Here is an 18585-nt window from a genome sequence, read left to right on the forward strand (position 1 = left end):
TCGTGGTTTGCAAAATTTATGTGGTGGAAATAACGTAGTTTGATTTTCTAAATTGATCATGTGTTTTGCAAAACACCCAAACGTGACTTGTTCTCACTTCTCAAAGTGAGAGTAACCCAACATTAAATTATCGTCTTGTAATTAAGAAATTACATTGAATACATGCAACAATATCAAATATCAATTTACTTCAAGGAAAAAAAAAATATCAAATATCAATTCAATATATAATCTCCAAAGAAGGGAACATTTGTTTGGAGGAACAATATGGCTAAGAACAACTTAAATCATGCATCCTCAGCTTAATCTGGCCTTCTTAATCAACTTAACATGAAGACCATTTCGGAATCCTAAAATGGGAGTTCGAATGATTTCTCCACCCTTGATTTTCTCCCACCTATATATTCATACCAAAGACAGGTACAATCATCAAAAAACAAGTCCATCAAAAAAGCTGCAAATTAAAAGTCAGAGGGTTATTAGGAGGATCATGTCGCGTACATATATATATATACCTGTAAGTAGTAACAAGGACATGAAGGAAAATAGTCATTAACACTTTAGCAAATTCTGCTCCTGCACATTGCCTTGTTCCTCCACCGAATGGCATAAAGTTTTTTGCTATAACATCAGGTTGCATTTCCTGTTAATGATTCATGATTAAAACAATAAGCTCGAGTAATTAAATTAGAAAAGGAAGTTTATCAGAAGGATTAATTAGTATGTAGGCAACCTTCCAGCGCCACGGGTTGAAGGTAAGTGGATCTTTGTATACATCAGAGTTATATTGGCATGCAGAAGTCACCAGCATAATTGTCCATCCTGCTGGAATTGTATATCCTGCCAAGTATATTAATTATGTACTTTTTGTGAGCTTACTGCAGTCCTTAATAAGGTTTAAAATAGAGCTGCTGATGATGACTAAGATGCCTGAGTAATTTATGTCAGACTACTTTAGTCTTTCGCTATATCTGACTGGCTCGAGCTGAGTTTGTCAGGCTCATGATCAGCTCTAGTATATTATAATGAAGCCAAAGGGAGATAAACATAATTAATATACCATTGATTTCGATGTCTTTCAATGTTCTCCTGAGTAATCCAAGAGAAACATTTCCAAGTCTCAAAGATTCATTAATCACCTGAATTCAAAGTATATAATAACTTAAACATAACATTTTAAACACCCTTTCTGATCTTTTATGAGAATTATATATATAGGCAAAAGAAGAAGAGTATATAATTACTTGAAGAGTGAAAGTCATTGATTTCACTTCTGCCCAAGTCAGGGGAGAATCAGGGCTTTCTCTGTTCTTAAGAATTCTCTCATGCTCAGCCTGTTAAGGGAACCATAATATCATAATTAATTATGCAAGCTTAAGCTTAATTAAGTAGAGATTGTCGAAAAGAAATGAAGTTGGTCGTGTAAAGTTGTAAACAAACCTCCAATTCCTCCAAAACATGAGGATTTTCTGACAAGAATTTGAGGACTAAAGTTAATGTGATGGAAGTTGATTCAGAGCTAGCAAAGAGGAGTCCAAACATAATCTGTAGGATGAAATCCTCGGTGAGGAACTTGTCAGTGTTAAGGTCTTTCAGAGCATGATCTAAGAAGTCCCCTTGACATGTATCCGGTGAAGCAAGCCTCTCCTTCAAAGTTTTCCTCATCATATCCATCACTTCTCTTTGGCTCTGATCATATCATATTATTATATAAAATAAACATCGAATTTCTGTTCAGTGAAAATCAGGCGAAGAGAACATAGCCTAAGAAGGATATATAATTGAGCATGGAATACCTTTAAGCAACTATGGTATGTAGTGCCAGGGATGTTCAATGGGAAGGAGAGAAGGCCTTGTGAAATATTAGCAAATTTATCACCTATTCTCTCCTTGCTCTTATCAGAATCATACCCGAAAAGTTGCTTTGCTACAAACTCAATGGTCATCTTCACTCCCATAATATAAGCCAAAGAAAAACCAGAACAATTTAGTCCCAATTATTAATATTTAAGACCACAAAAAAAAGGGGTAGGAGTTTGTACCGTTAAAGCGGCTTCTTTGACATCAATTGATTCTTGAGACGTCCATCCATGTAGAGTTTTCCGTACCAAAATTTCAAGATGAGGGAGCAGTTTATCCCTAAGGGTTTGAGAGCCAAAATGGGTGAAAGTGATGTTTCTAAGGTACTTATGCACTAGGCCAGCAGCATTAGTCCTACCTTCCCCTTGTTGTGCAAAGATCTTAGAGAATGTGTCTAAGTACCACATTTCAACCATCTTTCCTTCTTGCTGCACAATGTACCGGTTGAAACCCGGATCAGCAGACACCACCACCGGCCTTCCAACAAGCCGCGTCTGGAATATAGGTCCATACCTTTGAATTCTTGTTTGAATGAACGAGGGAAGGTCTAGGGAGTAACTAGGGAGGAGGAGTTGAAGGGTTTCTCCTATAAAGGGGAAACCTTTAGACCCTGGAGGTAGAACCATTTTGTTCACTCTTGAATTTCTCCTTTTATGTACCAAGAAAATGAAGCATATTGCTGTCATTGTTGCAACATATAAACCCATAATTTGCCACATTTTTGTTGTAACTTGTTTTTCAATTGTATTATGAGCTAATAAGTGTAGTTAATTAGTTGAGCTTAATTAATGATCAAAGAGGGAATTCCTTATATAGAGGTGTACGAGTTTTGAACCAAAATATTTTGAAAGATTTGTAATCAAGAGAACGATTGGTAAAATCGTAGTGACGTATATGAATAGGATTAAGATGATCACTTCGCTTGATTAGATCTTGGTTAATGTAAGACCTTAAAATCTTTATGAAATTGTGAAATATTATGAGATTTTGTAGAATAGATATTATGTGAACAAAGTCAACATGATGAATGCAAATTTTTATTTTTATTTTGTAATCCAATATTACAGGCCAAAATCTAGCAGAAAGCTGTCCAATTAATCTGAATATAACAACCAAAAATATATCATATGTCATGAGACATGAGACATGAGACATGAGAAAATTCAAAATGTTGAAGCTGAAGAAATAGTTTGGATTTGGGCATTCCAATTTTCAAAACGGTTGACAAAGTGATAATTTGTTAAATATCATTAAAGCTACATAATTTTTCAAGTTTAACTCAAGAGCTGCTGCGGTGTAGTGGTTATCACGTCAGTTATACACACTAAAGGTCCCCAGTTCGATCCTAAGTAGTAGCATTTTAATTTTCTTTTTTCCCTTAATACTTTTAACTCCCTAGTCAATTCATAGGTTGTAGCATGGAACATCAGATTGATCTCAAAATCTTTCAGTTAGTTTTATTTTAACTGACTAACTTCAAAATAACCCATACCTTGCCTACTGTAACTTAACGCGATTGATTAAAGACGGAGGAAGCAGCGTTTTGCCGATTAGCCACAATTCATAACCACAAAACAGCTGATGTAATGACATCTCTTCCTACTAATGTCACATCTGTTGAGAACAAAAAAAAGTTTTTTGATACCCTTTTGATTTTGATCTTTGAAATAGGTCTCTCCAACAACAACAAAGCCTTAGTCCCAAAATCATTTGGGGTCTGCTAACATGAATCGCCATAAGAGATCATCATTGTGACAAATCAAACCAGAAAAGAGCGGGAATATAAAAGAATAAACAATGAAGAGGAAGAAAGTGGAATTAATGAAATAGGTCTCTCCAAAAAAAGAAAATTATTTGGAAAACTATAATTTATTATTGAAGTAATTTCAGTGTACAGGTAACAAAAATCTGGACCAACTGGTACAAAGAATCCTCAAACCTAAGAGTACCAAAACTTGAGCTGCTGATGAAGTAGAAAAAATTTGATAAAGGGAAAATATGCGAGGGAGAGAATTAGCTTCCCTAAAGAATCACTCGGTGTGTTGCGAGGAGACGACCAAAACAATGTGCAGTATGGTAAGAAATGTGAAATAAATCATGAATCCAGATTGGCTAAAACGGCATCAACAACTTGTTGAGTAGTACTATTACCACCGAGATCCTTGGTTCTGTACTTGCCCTCTTCGATTACACGCTGCACAGCAGTCTCTAGTCGGTCTGCAAATGAAGGAAACTGAAGATGCCTCAACATCATAGCTGAAGAAAGAAGCAGAGCAACAGGATTTGCTTTCTTCTGCTCCACCAATTCAGACTTCCCTACATTTCCCGCTGAAGCACCTTGCTCGAACACAGCATGCTCAGTACCAACATTACCTGAAGTTCATCCATCATATTAAATGCTCAAAAATCAGCTTTTAGATCAATGAGTTTGTTTTGATCTAAAATATCAAGTTCCACCCACCCAATAAAAGTTCACATTATGCTACATGGACTCATCAGATAGAAGTGGCAACATAACAATATCCAAATTGGAGGGTATGATGAGACTCAGTTACCTTAAACAAAAGCCCTCTTCTTTTTAATACTGACTTTTGCCAAGTGAACTGATTTTACTTGGTAAAACTGTTATTTGTTGATTAATCAGTACTTTTGTCAATTTTACTCATAGAACTGGTTTCAACTTATTAAAACATTTTAAACTGACTTTTTACCGATTTTACTTTAATAAATTGAAGACCAAAGCATGGTTTTTTTTTTTGGCAAAAATCGGTACAAAATGAAGAGTTGTTGTGACACACAGGTTCAATAAACTAAAGAAGACTGGAAAAAAATGAAGTTGTAAAGGTAGAAGGATAATACCGCCTGGCATGACCCCAGTTCCTCCAGCGATACCAGCAGCAACATTAGACACGAGATTACCATATAAATTAGGTGTAACCTGTCAGATGTGAAAAGAAGCATGTGAATTTTCTGGGGAGATTGCGTTAAGTGAAAAGGGTGGGGAAAATAAGGTGCATACCATGACATCAAATTGTTCAGGCTTGGATACAAGCTGCATGCAGCAGTTATCCACGATGATCTCGTTATACTCAATGGTAGGGTACTGTGCTGCAATCTCCCGGCAAGATTCTAAGAAAAGCCCATCTGCAAGTTTCATGATGTTGGCTTTATGCACAGCAGTCACTTTCTTTCTGTTGTTCAAGTAAGCATATTCAAATGCATATTTTGCAATACGTTCTGAGCAGAACTTTGTTATCACCTAGTACAATACAAATAGCTTTAATCTTTTGGGCAGTCAAGAAAATAGTTAACTACGACATTATCAAACCATTATACAGAGAGGTTTTCCAGACAGGTGTATTGATTTAATCTTTTAGACACAAATCCAATGACTATGAGCTTCAGACAACCGCGCCCATGTCAAATGCAATACAAATGACTTCATATTGAAAAGGCGAGCCGGATCCGCAGACATTTAGAAGCACGTCATGAAGATAGCAAAAAGATGTAATAATACATCAACTAAATTGATGCAGCTAGAAGATACACAACATTATGCAAGTTTCCTCTGAATTTTTCACTTAAAGTTGTTCTGCTCTACATCCTGAAGCTATCTGTTTTAACAGCTTGTATAGTTGTAGTAGAAGGCTACAGAGGGACAATCAGAGCTCATAATTTTACAAAAAAACTTATTTCCAATCCTGCCCACACCACATCAAACAACTCTGCATGAGAAAATCTGAACTTGAGGTCAACCTCAAACTCCAAACTCCAACGTTCCCTTAGAAATTAGAACTGTCCAAAGTTCAAACATCTCTCTCTGCTGTGCATTCCTAGGATGCAACTCCGCAATACCCCCCCAACCACAAACCAGAACGGCCAGAAACACCAAAAACACGTTGGAATTCCCCCATGACATAGTAAAGCAAAGATTTAGGCTTCCTTACCAGTTTTAAAAAGACTTACCCTGATACCACAATATTCACATCAACAACTTCATACTCCAAACTCAGATGATAAAACATCCATTTAAAAGTTCAAGTAAATCTCTTGGCTTATCTCATTAATAAAATAATAACCAACCAAAAGTCCCCTAAAATGTTTCTTTCCTACTCCAACAGACAAATCCAGACATATAAATAAGTAAATAACCTTTCAGAAACCTCAAGAGCTAAACTAGCTAACAATTGATACTGATTGTCTTTAGTATCTTGCCCAGGCAGGACCATTATGACAGAATAAACATTCCGGGGATACTGAAAACAGAGTCATCATTTTAATCAAGGAATAGCAATATAGCATTCCCTTCAAACTTGCCAAATTCACACTCAATGTCATCAAATGTACACATTGAGTTCACGAGAATGGTAGTCCCTGGAGAAATCGATGAATCATTCTCCAATGCCAGAAATCTAGCGTCATTACACCCAAACTAAACAAGCAACCCACATATCATAAAATCAAAAGTCTAAACTTGCTAACTCATCTTTCTTTTCTTAGTAGTACCATTTTACTCAATCCCCATACACAAATACAAGAGTTAAGCTAAACTATTTGTCCACCACCACCGCCGCCAAAGGTGTGATCCGACCCAGTACCACTTGGGCCTTGGGTAACAATACTCATTATTATTTTTGGTGCAAATGAGCCACAAGGGCGGGGATGAGAATCGATTCTAGGATCACCTGGAACCGGGATGGAAGCTCTAACTATCCATCACTCTCATCACTCTCAGTATATTCACAATTGTGATTAATCAACAAACAAGTTTTACGACTTTAAGTGGTTCAATAATAATGGGTTAACTATGCGAGAGTTACACCAACATGAATAAAAAATAGTCCGTAAAATACACCTAATAACAATGCATGGAGCATAATAATCTGTTAATCTGACATAATAACATAAATTCCCCATAACAAATGTAACACACATTAAAAAAAAACAATAAATAATTCTATATTTAAAAAAAAAACAATAAAATACCTTGAGGCTTTCAACAACACCAGGAACAACCTCATGTTCCAATCCAGCATACTCACCTTCAGAATTCTCTCGAATAACAACAATATCAACATTATCATGCCTCGTTTGAAGCCCTTTGACATTAAAACAATGAACCAATGAAGCATAAAGATCAAGCTCCTTCCTCAGTTGCACATTTAACGAACTGACCCCACCACCGACAGGTGTCATTAACCCACCCTTAATACAAACCTTGTTTTCACGGATTGATTCCAGAACACCTGCTGGAATCCTTTTCATATCGCCATGAACCTCGTACTTCTCGAAAACAATAGGCGCGTGCATTGCATCCATAACTTGCTCTACTGCGCCCGTGACCAAAGGACCGATACCGTCACCTGGGATTAGCGTGACAGTCCGTGTTGCGCCGTCACCTGGGCGGGGCATGTAGGTTACCGATCGAGTGCAGCATCGGAAAACAGGGTGGGATTTGAGTTTATTTAGGATTTGAAGGGAATGTCTTCGAGCCATCTCTGGGATTTGATTTGATAATAATTTGAATCCAAATTTGGGTTGAATTGTAATGGAATTTTTGTTTGAGAATTTTGGAGGAGAAGAACATGGGAGGAGAACTGGAAAGGGGAGAGGGAATGAGGAGAGAGAATGTAGTTTTATAGTCTCTAGTTGGGTTGAGGGCTCAAGATGTTGATCAATGCTTTGTAAATATGAGTGGTCTTGTAAAGCCCGGCCCAACCCAAATGTAAATTTATTTCTTAAAATACTCCAACCTGTTCTTTTGGATTTATTTCAGTTCTATTCGGTTCAACACCATTCAATACAATTTAGTTCAGTTCAGTTGAGCTCTATTCAGCTCCATTCAGCTCAGTTAAAAATAACGTCTTTGTGTTCATCTTTGATTTTAGTAATCTACAACTACTAAGCTTAGTTGGTCTTAGTAAGGCTTAGAAAGACACCCCAAACCTGTTTTCTTATTTTAACTTCTTGTATGCTTGTGTAGTTGGGATTAGATGGTGTCACTACCTTTGGTCTTGATCATACGTTGTTACTTGCATCGTTCCTTTGTTCATTATATTGTGACGAGAGGCATTACTGGTTTGAACTCTTAAGATTTCATCCTTGTGCTCTTGCTTTAATCGAGCTTCACTTTATTAGTCTTTGCTCGATGACGAGCAAGAGTTTAGCTTGGGGAGTTTGATGTACATGTAATTTGCACATCTTTAGAAGTCATTAGAGACTCTTTTGTATAAATATTAGCGTAGTTTAGTTGCATCTAGGTTTCATTTAGAGTTATTCATATTATATTGTCTTTCGTTGCTTGTTTCTACGAATAGCTCATATCTCCCTATTTTCAAGCCAAGTCAAAGTGAAGCAAGGAATATGGATGTCCTGCTAGTACAAAAGAGAGAAGAACCACGATCATGAGGAACAAGTGTAGCTTCGCAGCCTTCACATTTCTCCACCTCATCACCATTATCAAGGACTCACATGAATAAAGAAGTGTAAAAGTAGAAAACTTCCACAAAGTAGAGTCTATGGGCTAAGGAGTAAATTTATTGAGAAGTGGAGTAGTTAGGGCACGGGCTCTGCACCCTTTGTACCACTCCATTAACAGCAGTCTTGAGAGCATAGGCACCTCCCGTGCGAATTGGAACGGACCATGCAGCTTACTTGCACAGTGCTTTCGCACATACCGAATACGCAAACATGTACTATTCTCTGACACCATGAAGGAAGTTATTCCGTTAGTTGTATAATTGCATTGAACATGTATTTATACATTTACAATGTAGGCTAAACTCCCATAAAAAAAAATACAATGTAGGCTAAACTAGGTAAATATAATCAAGAGGATACTCCATCAATTACAAAGATTATGTAGTACGTAATAAAAATATTGTATACATATTCTAACAATTTCAAGATGAAAACCCCAAATGATTATTCAATATTGAAGGAAACAAAATGAGAAGTAACATCTTTCAAATGACTATCTATAGACTATACTACGTCTTTGTTTGAATTTTGAGTAATTGGTGAAATAGTTCAGCAATAATATTTTTTTTAATAAATGAATGTAGGAGAGTCGGATGAATCAAATTGGTCATCCAAGTCTGGGAAGAAGGGGCTCATTATTTACTTCTTCTCGTATTGCTTCAACTTCAATTACCTATTAACCAAGATCCAATGCTTTGTTTGTTGATGAAAAGAATATAATAGAGAACAAATCTAGGTTGATAATCTTTGAGATGAGTTAGAGAAAATAGATATTGAAAGAAGATTAGGTAGTGAAGGATGCTAGTTGTTAGTTTAAGTGTTTTCATATTTTAATTTGTAAAAGCTAAAAAGATTAAAAGAAAATATTTATACGGATTGAGTGGATTGACCTGACCCAAATAGGTATATGCGTTAGACGGGTTGCTTTCAGACTGAAAATTTCAATCTGACGCATCTCATTTAATTAGACGAGTTGGGTTGGGTCAACCCATTTAATTAAGCGGGTTAAAAATCTTGACCCAACCCTTTATTATTGGGTTGTGTTCGAGTTGGGTCGGCGGGTTGAGTCAGCTTTTGCCAGCTCTAGTATGCCCTTGATGTTCATCTTCAAGTTCATCCTTTAGGTTGAGCTTCTTTACCCGAAACAGTCATGCTTTCATGTATGCTTTGCTCAGATCTTCTAAGTTCAAGTTCTACCGTGTATTAGTAGTTATCTTAGGTGTAGGGGTTGGGTCAACAATATTAACAAGTTCAAACATAATCTACATATCTATACGAAAAACTATTACTTTCCAATTTGAGCCTCAAACTTACAATAGTTGGTAGTCGTTTTACTGCAGCATTACAGAAATGTTGTTTTCAACTTCTTACAATACTAGTTGTTGGACGACGCACACCAAGATAGCAAAACTTAGTTAGAATTCGGAGCAAATTATTTGGAGATTGTGAACAAGTTAAGAGATGGTTGTTTATTGATACAATAGAAAATAAGTTAATTATTGGTATTATTTTCATATATAAGCGCAAGTTTCATATTAATGCATACACAATAATATCAAGTAGCTAAAGTAAAAATGACCCGCACCAAGTTTTTTATTAACTTCATATTAAAAAATACTCCTTCCATCTCAGAATACTCAAAACGATTTGACCGACATAGAATTTAATGCATTATAATTGACCTATTATTTAATTAGATGGTAGTGGAGTATTTTTTAATATAGGTAGTGAGATGTGTATCAAACTTTTAAAAGGATATGGGTGGAGATAGTGGAATTTTTTAATATTATTTTTTGTAGGGAGTAGAGATATAGGTGAATCTTTGAATAAGTGAGAAATTGATATAATATTAATAAAAGTTTTCATTTCTAGAAACGTTGCAAGTAATCCAGAACGACCTTATAAGAAAAGCGTTTTGAGTATTCCATGACGGAAGTAGTATTTGAATTTTATCACCTCGTGTCTCTTCCTCACTTGAATTTCTTATTTATGGGTGTAAACTATATCACCATATATGACAGGATATAACCCCGTCAATCAAGACAAAGTTAATTAACACTCTTGGACGTCCCGAGCTACATGAATAGTTCTCTATACTCCATAGCATACAAATGAAAGTAGTTTGCAAAACTATCCAACTCCACAGATAGGGCTCCTAAATCAAATTAGAGGCATCATTGACCTAGAGCAAAAATCATCTCTTGAGTACAAATGTCTATTTTTGTAACTACACCAAAAATGGAGTTTTTCCCTTTTTTTTATTTATATTAAGCATAAATCAGTTAGCACTATCTCTATACTTACAAACTTTGAACATTCACCCTGGTCTTGCTCTTCTCATTCATTGTTTTATTTCAGCTTCCCTGCAAGTACATAATAAATAAATTAAATAAAATACAAGAAATGAGGCAAAACAAATATATTCGAAAGTAAGTTCAAAGGTGGCCTTATGCTAACTCATTGTCTTCATTTCAACTAAATGCTAATGGTGTAGGCATTTACTTCCCTTTAGGGTGCTCTTTCCTTAACGCATTCCGGAACTGGTGGAGGTTACTAAACATGTATTCGTGTATTTGTAAAGCAAAGAGGTTTTGAGGTTTAGTTGCAGTAGTATGAAATTTCAAGAAGGATAATAGAGATGTAATACGAGACCACAATGGTTACATGAAAGCCAAGATGAACTTACACTTGCCTTGAAAAGTGGTTGTATTTTTAGCATTCGAAAGTCCTAATTTGGGTCTAGAATACACCAGGGAGCTCCTTTCCAGTATCCTTGAATGCCTATAATCAAATAAAAAGGCAGATTCAAAATTGAGTGCCAACAGATTATAGTTACAATAATTCACACAACGCGGTAGAAAAAATTGTACATCAGTAATCTACAAAAACATGAAAGGATAAGCACCTGCATTCGAGCGTGAGCAAGTTCAATTGGATAACATGTGCTACAACCGTACAAGCTAACGATGTGCCAAAGAACCAGAGACAAATTGGACATATGGCTCTGCACTTGGAGCATATCTTCTGCAGCTAATTCTTCCTTGCGTACGCAGAGTACATCATAAAGGGAAGATATATCCTAGCTACCTGAAATGTAGAGCAATTTCCTTGTCAAATTAACTACTTACGCTAATAAAATTGAGAACCCAATATCTACAGAAAGCTTACCATTGGAATGGCCAGTGCCAAACCAACATTTGTTCCTCCCCATAGGTAATTAACTAAGAGGCTTGCATATCCCCTCCCAAACCGTCAATCAAAAGCAGATATTACCTACACAACTAAGTAATAGCAGCTTAATACACGCCAACCACCTTCGTGTAAGACAATCACAAGGGGTTACATGTAAGGTATTTGTTGGGCCTCTATAAATCCCTCTAGTCTCGCCTGATACGCTCTCATGCCCTCAAGGTCTTACTCCAAATACTGAGTTAAGCCATTCTCCCCTTCCAAATTGTTAATCAAATTCTTCAAACAAAGGTAAACATACACCAAACCAAAATTTTGAAGAGTTCTTTAAGTGCTTCTGAGCAACATTCATGCCAAACTGAACAATAAAAGGTCACGGGGTACACTAAACTAATCAAAGACAAGCAAATCTTTCCACTGGCATTTCCTACATGAAATTGTAGCCACAAAAACACTAGAGAGAGTTGAAGTTACAAAACATAACCTTTCTTTAGTTTACAAGAACTTGATGCAATATACCGGTTAACATCCCTATACTTAGTCGTGATTCGAAACACATCGATACAAGTTTTATAAACTCCCTGCAAGGAATTTCTGTCACATTGTCCCAATGACTTGTGATAAAGAGTCCACCATCATTTTCCTCATCCTGTCTCACCACTCCATTAAAATGAAAGCATGAAAAATCCAACTATAATCTTAATCTATTCCTATTCTAGAATATTTGACAAATTTTCAGATGTAACAAAATAATGATGTGAACTGTCGTTTGCATATGGAGAGAATTTAAACAAGGTTCTACTAATGCTTGAAAGCAATGACGTTATAATCCCAGCAGCGACTCTGCAGTATCTGCATAGCTCAGGTTACCTAGATAATTTAGAGAGATGAAACGCAATCCATCCATTAATGCATTATTGTACAATGAGAGAAAGAGATCTAAATTAACACTCAACTACAAAATTCACACACGTTAATTGTAAATCTAATCAAAGCTTGCACATTTCCACACTGACATTTTATAAGTTAAAGAATATCAATATCAAGAGAAATAAGGATACCAAGAAGATAGAAATTGCCTCACATTGCCAACATATATTGAACAAGAATCAACCTCCTCCTTTTCAGCTTGAGTCGGATTAGCACTGATTGATTCTTCATGCAAAAAAATATAAAATTATTAAATAAGATTCAATACTTTCACCAGTTTCATTTAAAAAGATCACCAATATCTTACTGTGGAAGAAGATAGATAGATTCTTTTCAAGTAACACAAAAGTTTAAGTCTATTAACTGGCCATTGATCATCATCGACTGAGATACAGAATAATACTATTTCGCGGACAATGGAATAAGTATACAAGACGTTAATATCTTTTGAAATGCAAGCATTACGTCATATCTATCTAAAGAGAATTCATATATTACAGAAAGTTGCCCCAACTTAGTTAGGCTTCAATGCGTGCAAATTTACCTTCCTATTTTCCCGTCCGCCACAACCACTCCAAACTGCAGACATCAATCTTAGCAACTACTGCTAGGACATTGGATATTGCATATGATTAGTTTCCCAAAAAAGAGTGAATTTCCAAATGATTTACCATTATACACAGAAAATAATAAGCGTAATTCTTTCTCTCTGCAAGATTGCACACATCACACTGACAGTTAGGCTTTTCCTGCTTCCACTGTCAGTCAGTACTCAGTACGCTACTTTATGAGATAAGAACGTGCAACAGTTCAATAGTTCTAACTTCCAAGAAGCCTAGGGCCTAGGCGTCAAAATTTCTTAGTTGAGTGTAACAAATATCCAAGGGAATCTATATAAGAAAAGATTAATCTCTGAAGAAGTCCTGATAAAGGTATATAGTGGAGTTTATATAAGGAAGCACCACTAATCTCTTTATGAACCTTCCTAGTCAGTGATCATAAATTCATAATTCATAAACATCAGGATCAATACCAATGTAACGGAAAGACTCAAGAGAGTGTGCGTTTATAATCTCAAACGGCAGGTTATGACTACTTCCAAATGGATAGTCGCCCTCATCCTCGCGCATTAGTGATCTTGCTAATTCTGGTCTAGTTTCAAACAACTGAGAGTTAAAGAGTTAAAGACCAGAGAGAATGAGAATGCTGGATTACTTTCTTTGGTAACTCATATTTGGACATGAAATTTAGCTCCAACAGCAATTCATGAACCTTAAAATTGGTAAAAACATAGCCAAGTAACCTATCTGCTCGCCACCTCTGGCTGGTAGTAAAAGCAGTACCCTCTTCTTATAGGTAGTGTTGGTGTGAAGGTGAGCAGTTGAGATCATTACCCCTAGCCAGTACTCGGTCAACAAAATCGAAAAACTTATCCGTAACTTAATTGTATTTATCAGTGTTGTTCTTAATGACAATTGTTAATACGGGTGGCTGCGGTTCTAGACAATGACGAATCAGTTTGATCTTTTCCTAAACCATATAATTACCTAACCCGTGCAGAATTCCAATTCCCAACCTACTATATAAAAGAAGCATAAAAAAGCTTCAATTTTTCCACATCAATGTCAAATAATCGAATTTCAAGTCCCCAATTATTCAGAGAAATTATTGAACAGCAAGATAAGAAAAAGATTGCATTTTTTGCTTATCTCGTCTCTATTGGTTTCACACGCCTCTTCAAGACCAGATGTAATCACACTCCAGCAACACTCAGTTCTTACATTAACATTGAGGAAACAAATTTTGTGGTAACCAAAATATAGTACAGTTACCTGAAGGATGAACCCATAATCGGCACTGAAATGCAACCCAGTGGATTAATAGCCACTTCTCTAAAATCACCTGTTGGAATTGCCCCACAAAAAAATTCAATTGCAACCCACAATAATCAGCAAAAGATTTTTTTTTTTTTGGCAACAATCAGCAAAAGAATTTAAGCACATAAAGAACGCTTGAACATATTATTTCCCAAATATATTGCTAAAAAATTAATTTAAACATCATCATCTTACATCAATCACCAGCAAAAACCAGAAGGTATCATATCCAAACTTTTGCTAAGTTCCTTACAACATTCCTAACTAATTAAAATTCCATCCAACTAAAGTTTCTTATCATGTTTCTTGTTTTCCTGTAATCTGATGATCTATTCCAGATATGACATAGAAGGGCACATGGGTGGTCATACACTGCAGGCTGTAGGAGAAAATTAGGAATTTCTGCAAGCGTTTACATTGCCATAACTTGCTTCTTCATTGGGTTTTACATGATGAAATCTGTTTCCCCTTTCCAACATACAATGCAATACACTTCCAAATAATACATTTCTCAAGTAAAAAAAAAAAAAAAATTACAAATACTTACTTCTGGGGAATGAATAAAAGAAAACAATTACCTGACTTTTGGGGGAAATCGCCTCCTCAACGCGTCAAACTACCAATTTATTTCCATAAAACAGCAACAAGATCCTGAATTTGAAAAGCGTCGTAATTACAGACAATCAATCAAGTAATAGCAACCAATCAACTTCAGACCATCATTACTAATTACAGGCTGAATTATTAAAAAAAAAAAAAAAAAGAGAGAGAGAGAGAAGGAATTACCTTGATGAAATCAATTTCCTTCTCACTGCTATGAAAGCGAAACAGAAAAGGAGAGACTAGAGAGTACCAAGCGAGAGATCCAGGTGGTCGGCGACGTTTTGCTGATGATCCGAGGTTATTGAAAAGGAGAGAGAAAAGTTAAGGGGGCGGAGGAGAGATGAGAGGTAGCGTTCGCAAACGGAAGGGGAGGAAATCTCAGAGAAAGCAAAGAGGCAGCGGATCAGTAGGGGAGAAGAAAAGGATGAAGGCACTTGGAGAGAAGAAAAGGATGAAGGCACTTGGGGAAATCTGGGAATGAGGGCAAAGAGGTGATTATACTGTCTGTAAGAATAACGACAAAATGAAAACGTGAAGGAATGTGAGGGTGGATCCGTCACTTCACTATTTGATGAATAGTAAAACACCATTCCTTGCTTTTTAAAGGGTGTAGTATTAATGCTTTCAACAATACCATAGACCTCCAAACAGATGCTGCCACCAAAAGTACAGCTTAATCAGGTCCAATGTTATCTAGGAAGGCCTCTACTAAGCAATTGATTATTTAATGGATGAAGCACATTTTCACAAATCTTCTGACTAACAACAATCTTAAAGGAAGAAACCAGAGGTGTACAGAACACTCTTATCTAGGTTTGCATACAGAATATCACAATAAAGGTTGAAAGAGGAATCAAGAAGATAGCATGCAAACAAGGAACATATGGATATCCAAAGAGAGAGTTTCATTAAGTCGAAAACATCAACAAGAACAACCTTTAAAGCTAGAAATGATAGCCAAGTTATCAGAGCAATGAGATTGCTAGAATCAAGAAAAATTCCAGATGTAAAGAATACACGAATAATATGATGAAAGCAAGAAGAAAAACTAATATGTAATCTTTCCGCAAACAGATACATCAGAAGATATTGAAACTGAAGACTTGAAGAGTACTACTCACTTTTACAAAACTATTAAGCTGTCTAGTAACCTCTTCAACATATCACCGTATTTGACTATGACTAATTCTTCAAACAATCCTCTGTATACTCGCTCAGTTTGACTTCCCTGCACAATAGATGGCATAGAAGCCTAAGAAGTTCACCAATTTTCAGAAAAGCAGATGAACTTGATCAATGGGCTGAAGAAGCAAGGTTAGCCCCCAATCCCATTTTCTTTCCCAGTAAGGTAAGCTGCTCAACAAACTCAGCCCCAGTGAGAATCTCTGTCGTTCCATATATAATATGCCTGGCTGGCTGCTGTCTGGACACAAGCTCTTGCAGACTTGCATGTTCCACGTAATTTCCACCCCCAATCATAAATACAATAGCCTCTTTAAATGGTCCTCTAATATGACTACCAGAACTAGACTTAGGAGCTCGAGGATCAAACAGCAGGTAGGAGTCAACCTCTTGGTTAGGTCTTCCTTCCATCAAAGCTTCAACTGTCCTTGCCAATGCCAGCTGACTGTCACCTGACATAAGATTCTTCATACCAGCAGCCAAGAGATTCCCAGCCCAGCCAACTATGTTACCTCTGCTTGCAGCATTAGCAGAAGTCAACGGAACATTCAATGACTTTATCTTTTTCACGTACTGAAATGCACTAGTATCAACCTCAGCTTCTCTGAGTGCCGTCTCCACCATTTCTGCTTCAGATAGTGGGACGGTCTCCAAAGAAATAAGATACATAATAGCAAAACGGAGCTTATCCATCTTGGACCCTTTCCCTTTAAGCACACCCATCAACTCATTCATATCAATACTCCCCCTTACCATCATATCATACTCTTTCTTAGCATAAGAATCGAGCGACCTCTCCTTAATCTCACCCAACAACACAGTCGCAATATTCGTGTGCTTATCAATCACTTGCTTTCGCTCTGTCAACTCAGGTAATGAGTTGACTGCACTCATCAAATGTTTTGTGTTCCCAATCAAATCCGTCCCATCAAACTCTGCCCCACTCGTGCCACCAGTCCTCCGATTCACCTCATCCACATCTTTCTTATACTTGGTGAGCTGATTCTCGATCTCAACTGCCACCTCCGGAAACTCTAGCCCTCCGTTTGCCACCCAAAATGGATCCAATCCATCCAGCTCAAAAGACTTCATGCCACCCTTCTCTCCTTGCACACTCACCCTATTAAGCCTCAATCCAAGCACATCATGAACAAGCGGCTTATACCTAAAATCATGTTGAATCCCCATAGCCAACTCGAAATTCCTATCAAACAAACACAAAACCGGCCTCTGAAATGACGAGGCAAAATTCCCACCCTCACTAAACAAATTATTCTTAGACAATAAATGGTCCCTAAGCCTCTGATCCAAAGAGGAAGCCACCATTTCGGCAGCCCCTCCTTGAGGGCTCCGAATAATCGGCACTACAGACAATGTAGCCAAAACGCAGAACAACCCATCAACAACATTCTCAATAATCTCCTCAATTTCCCTCTGCTCGGCTTTAGGATCATTCAATTGCACATAACAATTACTAAATGCAAGCGAAAACAAGTTATCTTCTAAAGTAACAAAATCCAAGTACTGATCATGTACCTTGGAAACCCTAGAAATGGCGTCGTTCGATTTAAGGAGTCCAGATGCAAGATCCTCCAGCAAAGGGCGAGGAATCGAAGATGAGAAGTTGAGATGAAATGTGTCGTATAGAGGTACGGCAGCATCCGCAACCACGCGTTGAAGATTTGACGGAGTTGGACGGATGAAGTAAACGGCGGGAACGTCGGGAATGGGTTTGCGGGGTTTGTCGATGAGGAAGAAGAGAGTGACGCCATGCTTGCGTAAGTCTTTCACATGGATGAGAGGAGAGAGAATGTCTTGGGAAGATTTATCGTAGATCAAGATCTTGTAGACCTCTTCGTTTGCCATTCCTGATGAGGAATTCACCGGTTGGTTCAGATTCAACATCCTGATTATACATTCTGCAAACACAAAAGAACAACAATTAATTTATGCAATCAGATTGAATTGGAATGAATTTGGGTTTCTAGGGTTTTGATTTGGAGAGAAATGAGTAATTTACCTGTTTGTTTTTGGCGAAGATTGAGAGACATTGTTGCGAATTGGGGAAAATGGAGGTTTGAGGTGATGAAGGCGAGTGTGATTGATCAGAATGGGGAGCAGGGGGATTTTGTTTCAAGTGCTAGTGTGCTACACCAAGATGGGTGTCACCGCCAAAATTCAAGTAAAACTACTCCAGCTCCGTACGGACTTTTACCACTAGATTGATGGGGAATCTCTGTTCTATAATTGAACACTTGAGTTATTTTAGTAAATACACTTTTGGTATCTACTTATTAAAAAAACAGCGCGTTTTCTGTCATGCGGCCTGACGGCCACGCGCCTGTCAGTCCGCTGACTCCCCCACGCGCGCGTGGCCTTCACGCGCCACATAAATACGAAACAGCGCGTTTTCTTTCTCTCTCTTCCTCCTTCCTCCTTCCTCCTTCTTCCTTCCTTCTTCACA

The 18585-nt window shown here is 37.2% G+C and overlaps 3 protein-coding genes across 12 annotated transcripts; all 3 read right to left on the reverse strand.

The window, feature by feature from the left end:
* Nucleotides 1-127: 127 nt before the first annotated feature.
* Nucleotides 128-2667, reverse strand: LOC110805949 (beta-amyrin 16-alpha-hydroxylase CYP87D16). Its single transcript, XM_022011580.2, has 8 exons — nucleotides 2043-2667; nucleotides 1797-1946; nucleotides 1441-1689; nucleotides 1245-1334; nucleotides 1061-1139; nucleotides 734-840; nucleotides 516-643; nucleotides 128-397 (listed from the first exon to the last, which is right to left on the reverse strand). Exons 1-8 carry the CDS (start codon nucleotides 2577-2579, stop codon nucleotides 298-300), a joined length of 1440 nt encoding a protein of 479 aa, XP_021867272.2. The 5' UTR covers nucleotides 2580-2667; the 3' UTR covers nucleotides 128-297.
* Nucleotides 2668-3710: 1043 nt separating this feature from the next.
* On the reverse strand, nucleotides 3711-7513 carry LOC110805959 (isocitrate dehydrogenase [NAD] regulatory subunit 1, mitochondrial). The gene is made up of 4 exons (XM_022011590.2): nucleotides 6847-7513; nucleotides 4880-5119; nucleotides 4720-4798; nucleotides 3711-4233 (listed from the first exon to the last, which is right to left on the reverse strand). Exons 1-4 carry the CDS (start codon nucleotides 7354-7356, stop codon nucleotides 3956-3958), a joined length of 1107 nt encoding a protein of 368 aa, XP_021867282.1. The 5' UTR covers nucleotides 7357-7513; the 3' UTR covers nucleotides 3711-3955.
* Nucleotides 7514-10416: 2903 nt separating this feature from the next.
* LOC110805962 (SEC1 family transport protein SLY1) lies at nucleotides 10417-18302 on the reverse strand. 10 transcript variants are annotated; one of them, XR_008932476.1, is made up of 11 exons: nucleotides 18142-18302; nucleotides 16061-18040; nucleotides 15123-15593; nucleotides 14915-14987; nucleotides 14292-14361; nucleotides 13004-13063; nucleotides 12614-12684; nucleotides 11509-11613; nucleotides 11246-11427; nucleotides 11027-11121; nucleotides 10417-10703 (listed from the first exon to the last, which is right to left on the reverse strand). XR_008932476.1 is itself a non-coding variant. In XM_022011594.2 (2 exons), exons 1-2 carry the CDS (start codon nucleotides 18170-18172, stop codon nucleotides 16233-16235), a joined length of 1839 nt encoding a protein of 612 aa, XP_021867286.2. In that variant the 5' UTR covers nucleotides 18173-18302; the 3' UTR covers nucleotides 15828-16232. The 10 variants fall into 10 exon arrangements, 1 of the variants encoding a protein (XP_021867286.2); XR_008932475.1 differs by having other exon boundaries at nucleotides 11509-11621; XR_002538171.2 differs by lacking the exon at nucleotides 13004-13063.
* Nucleotides 18303-18585: the final 283 nt, after the last annotated feature.

This window comes from Spinacia oleracea, chromosome 4, assembly GCF_020520425.1.
Source record: "Spinacia oleracea cultivar Varoflay chromosome 4, BTI_SOV_V1, whole genome shotgun sequence".
Classification (NCBI taxonomy): Eukaryota; Viridiplantae; Streptophyta; class Magnoliopsida; order Caryophyllales; family Amaranthaceae; genus Spinacia; species Spinacia oleracea.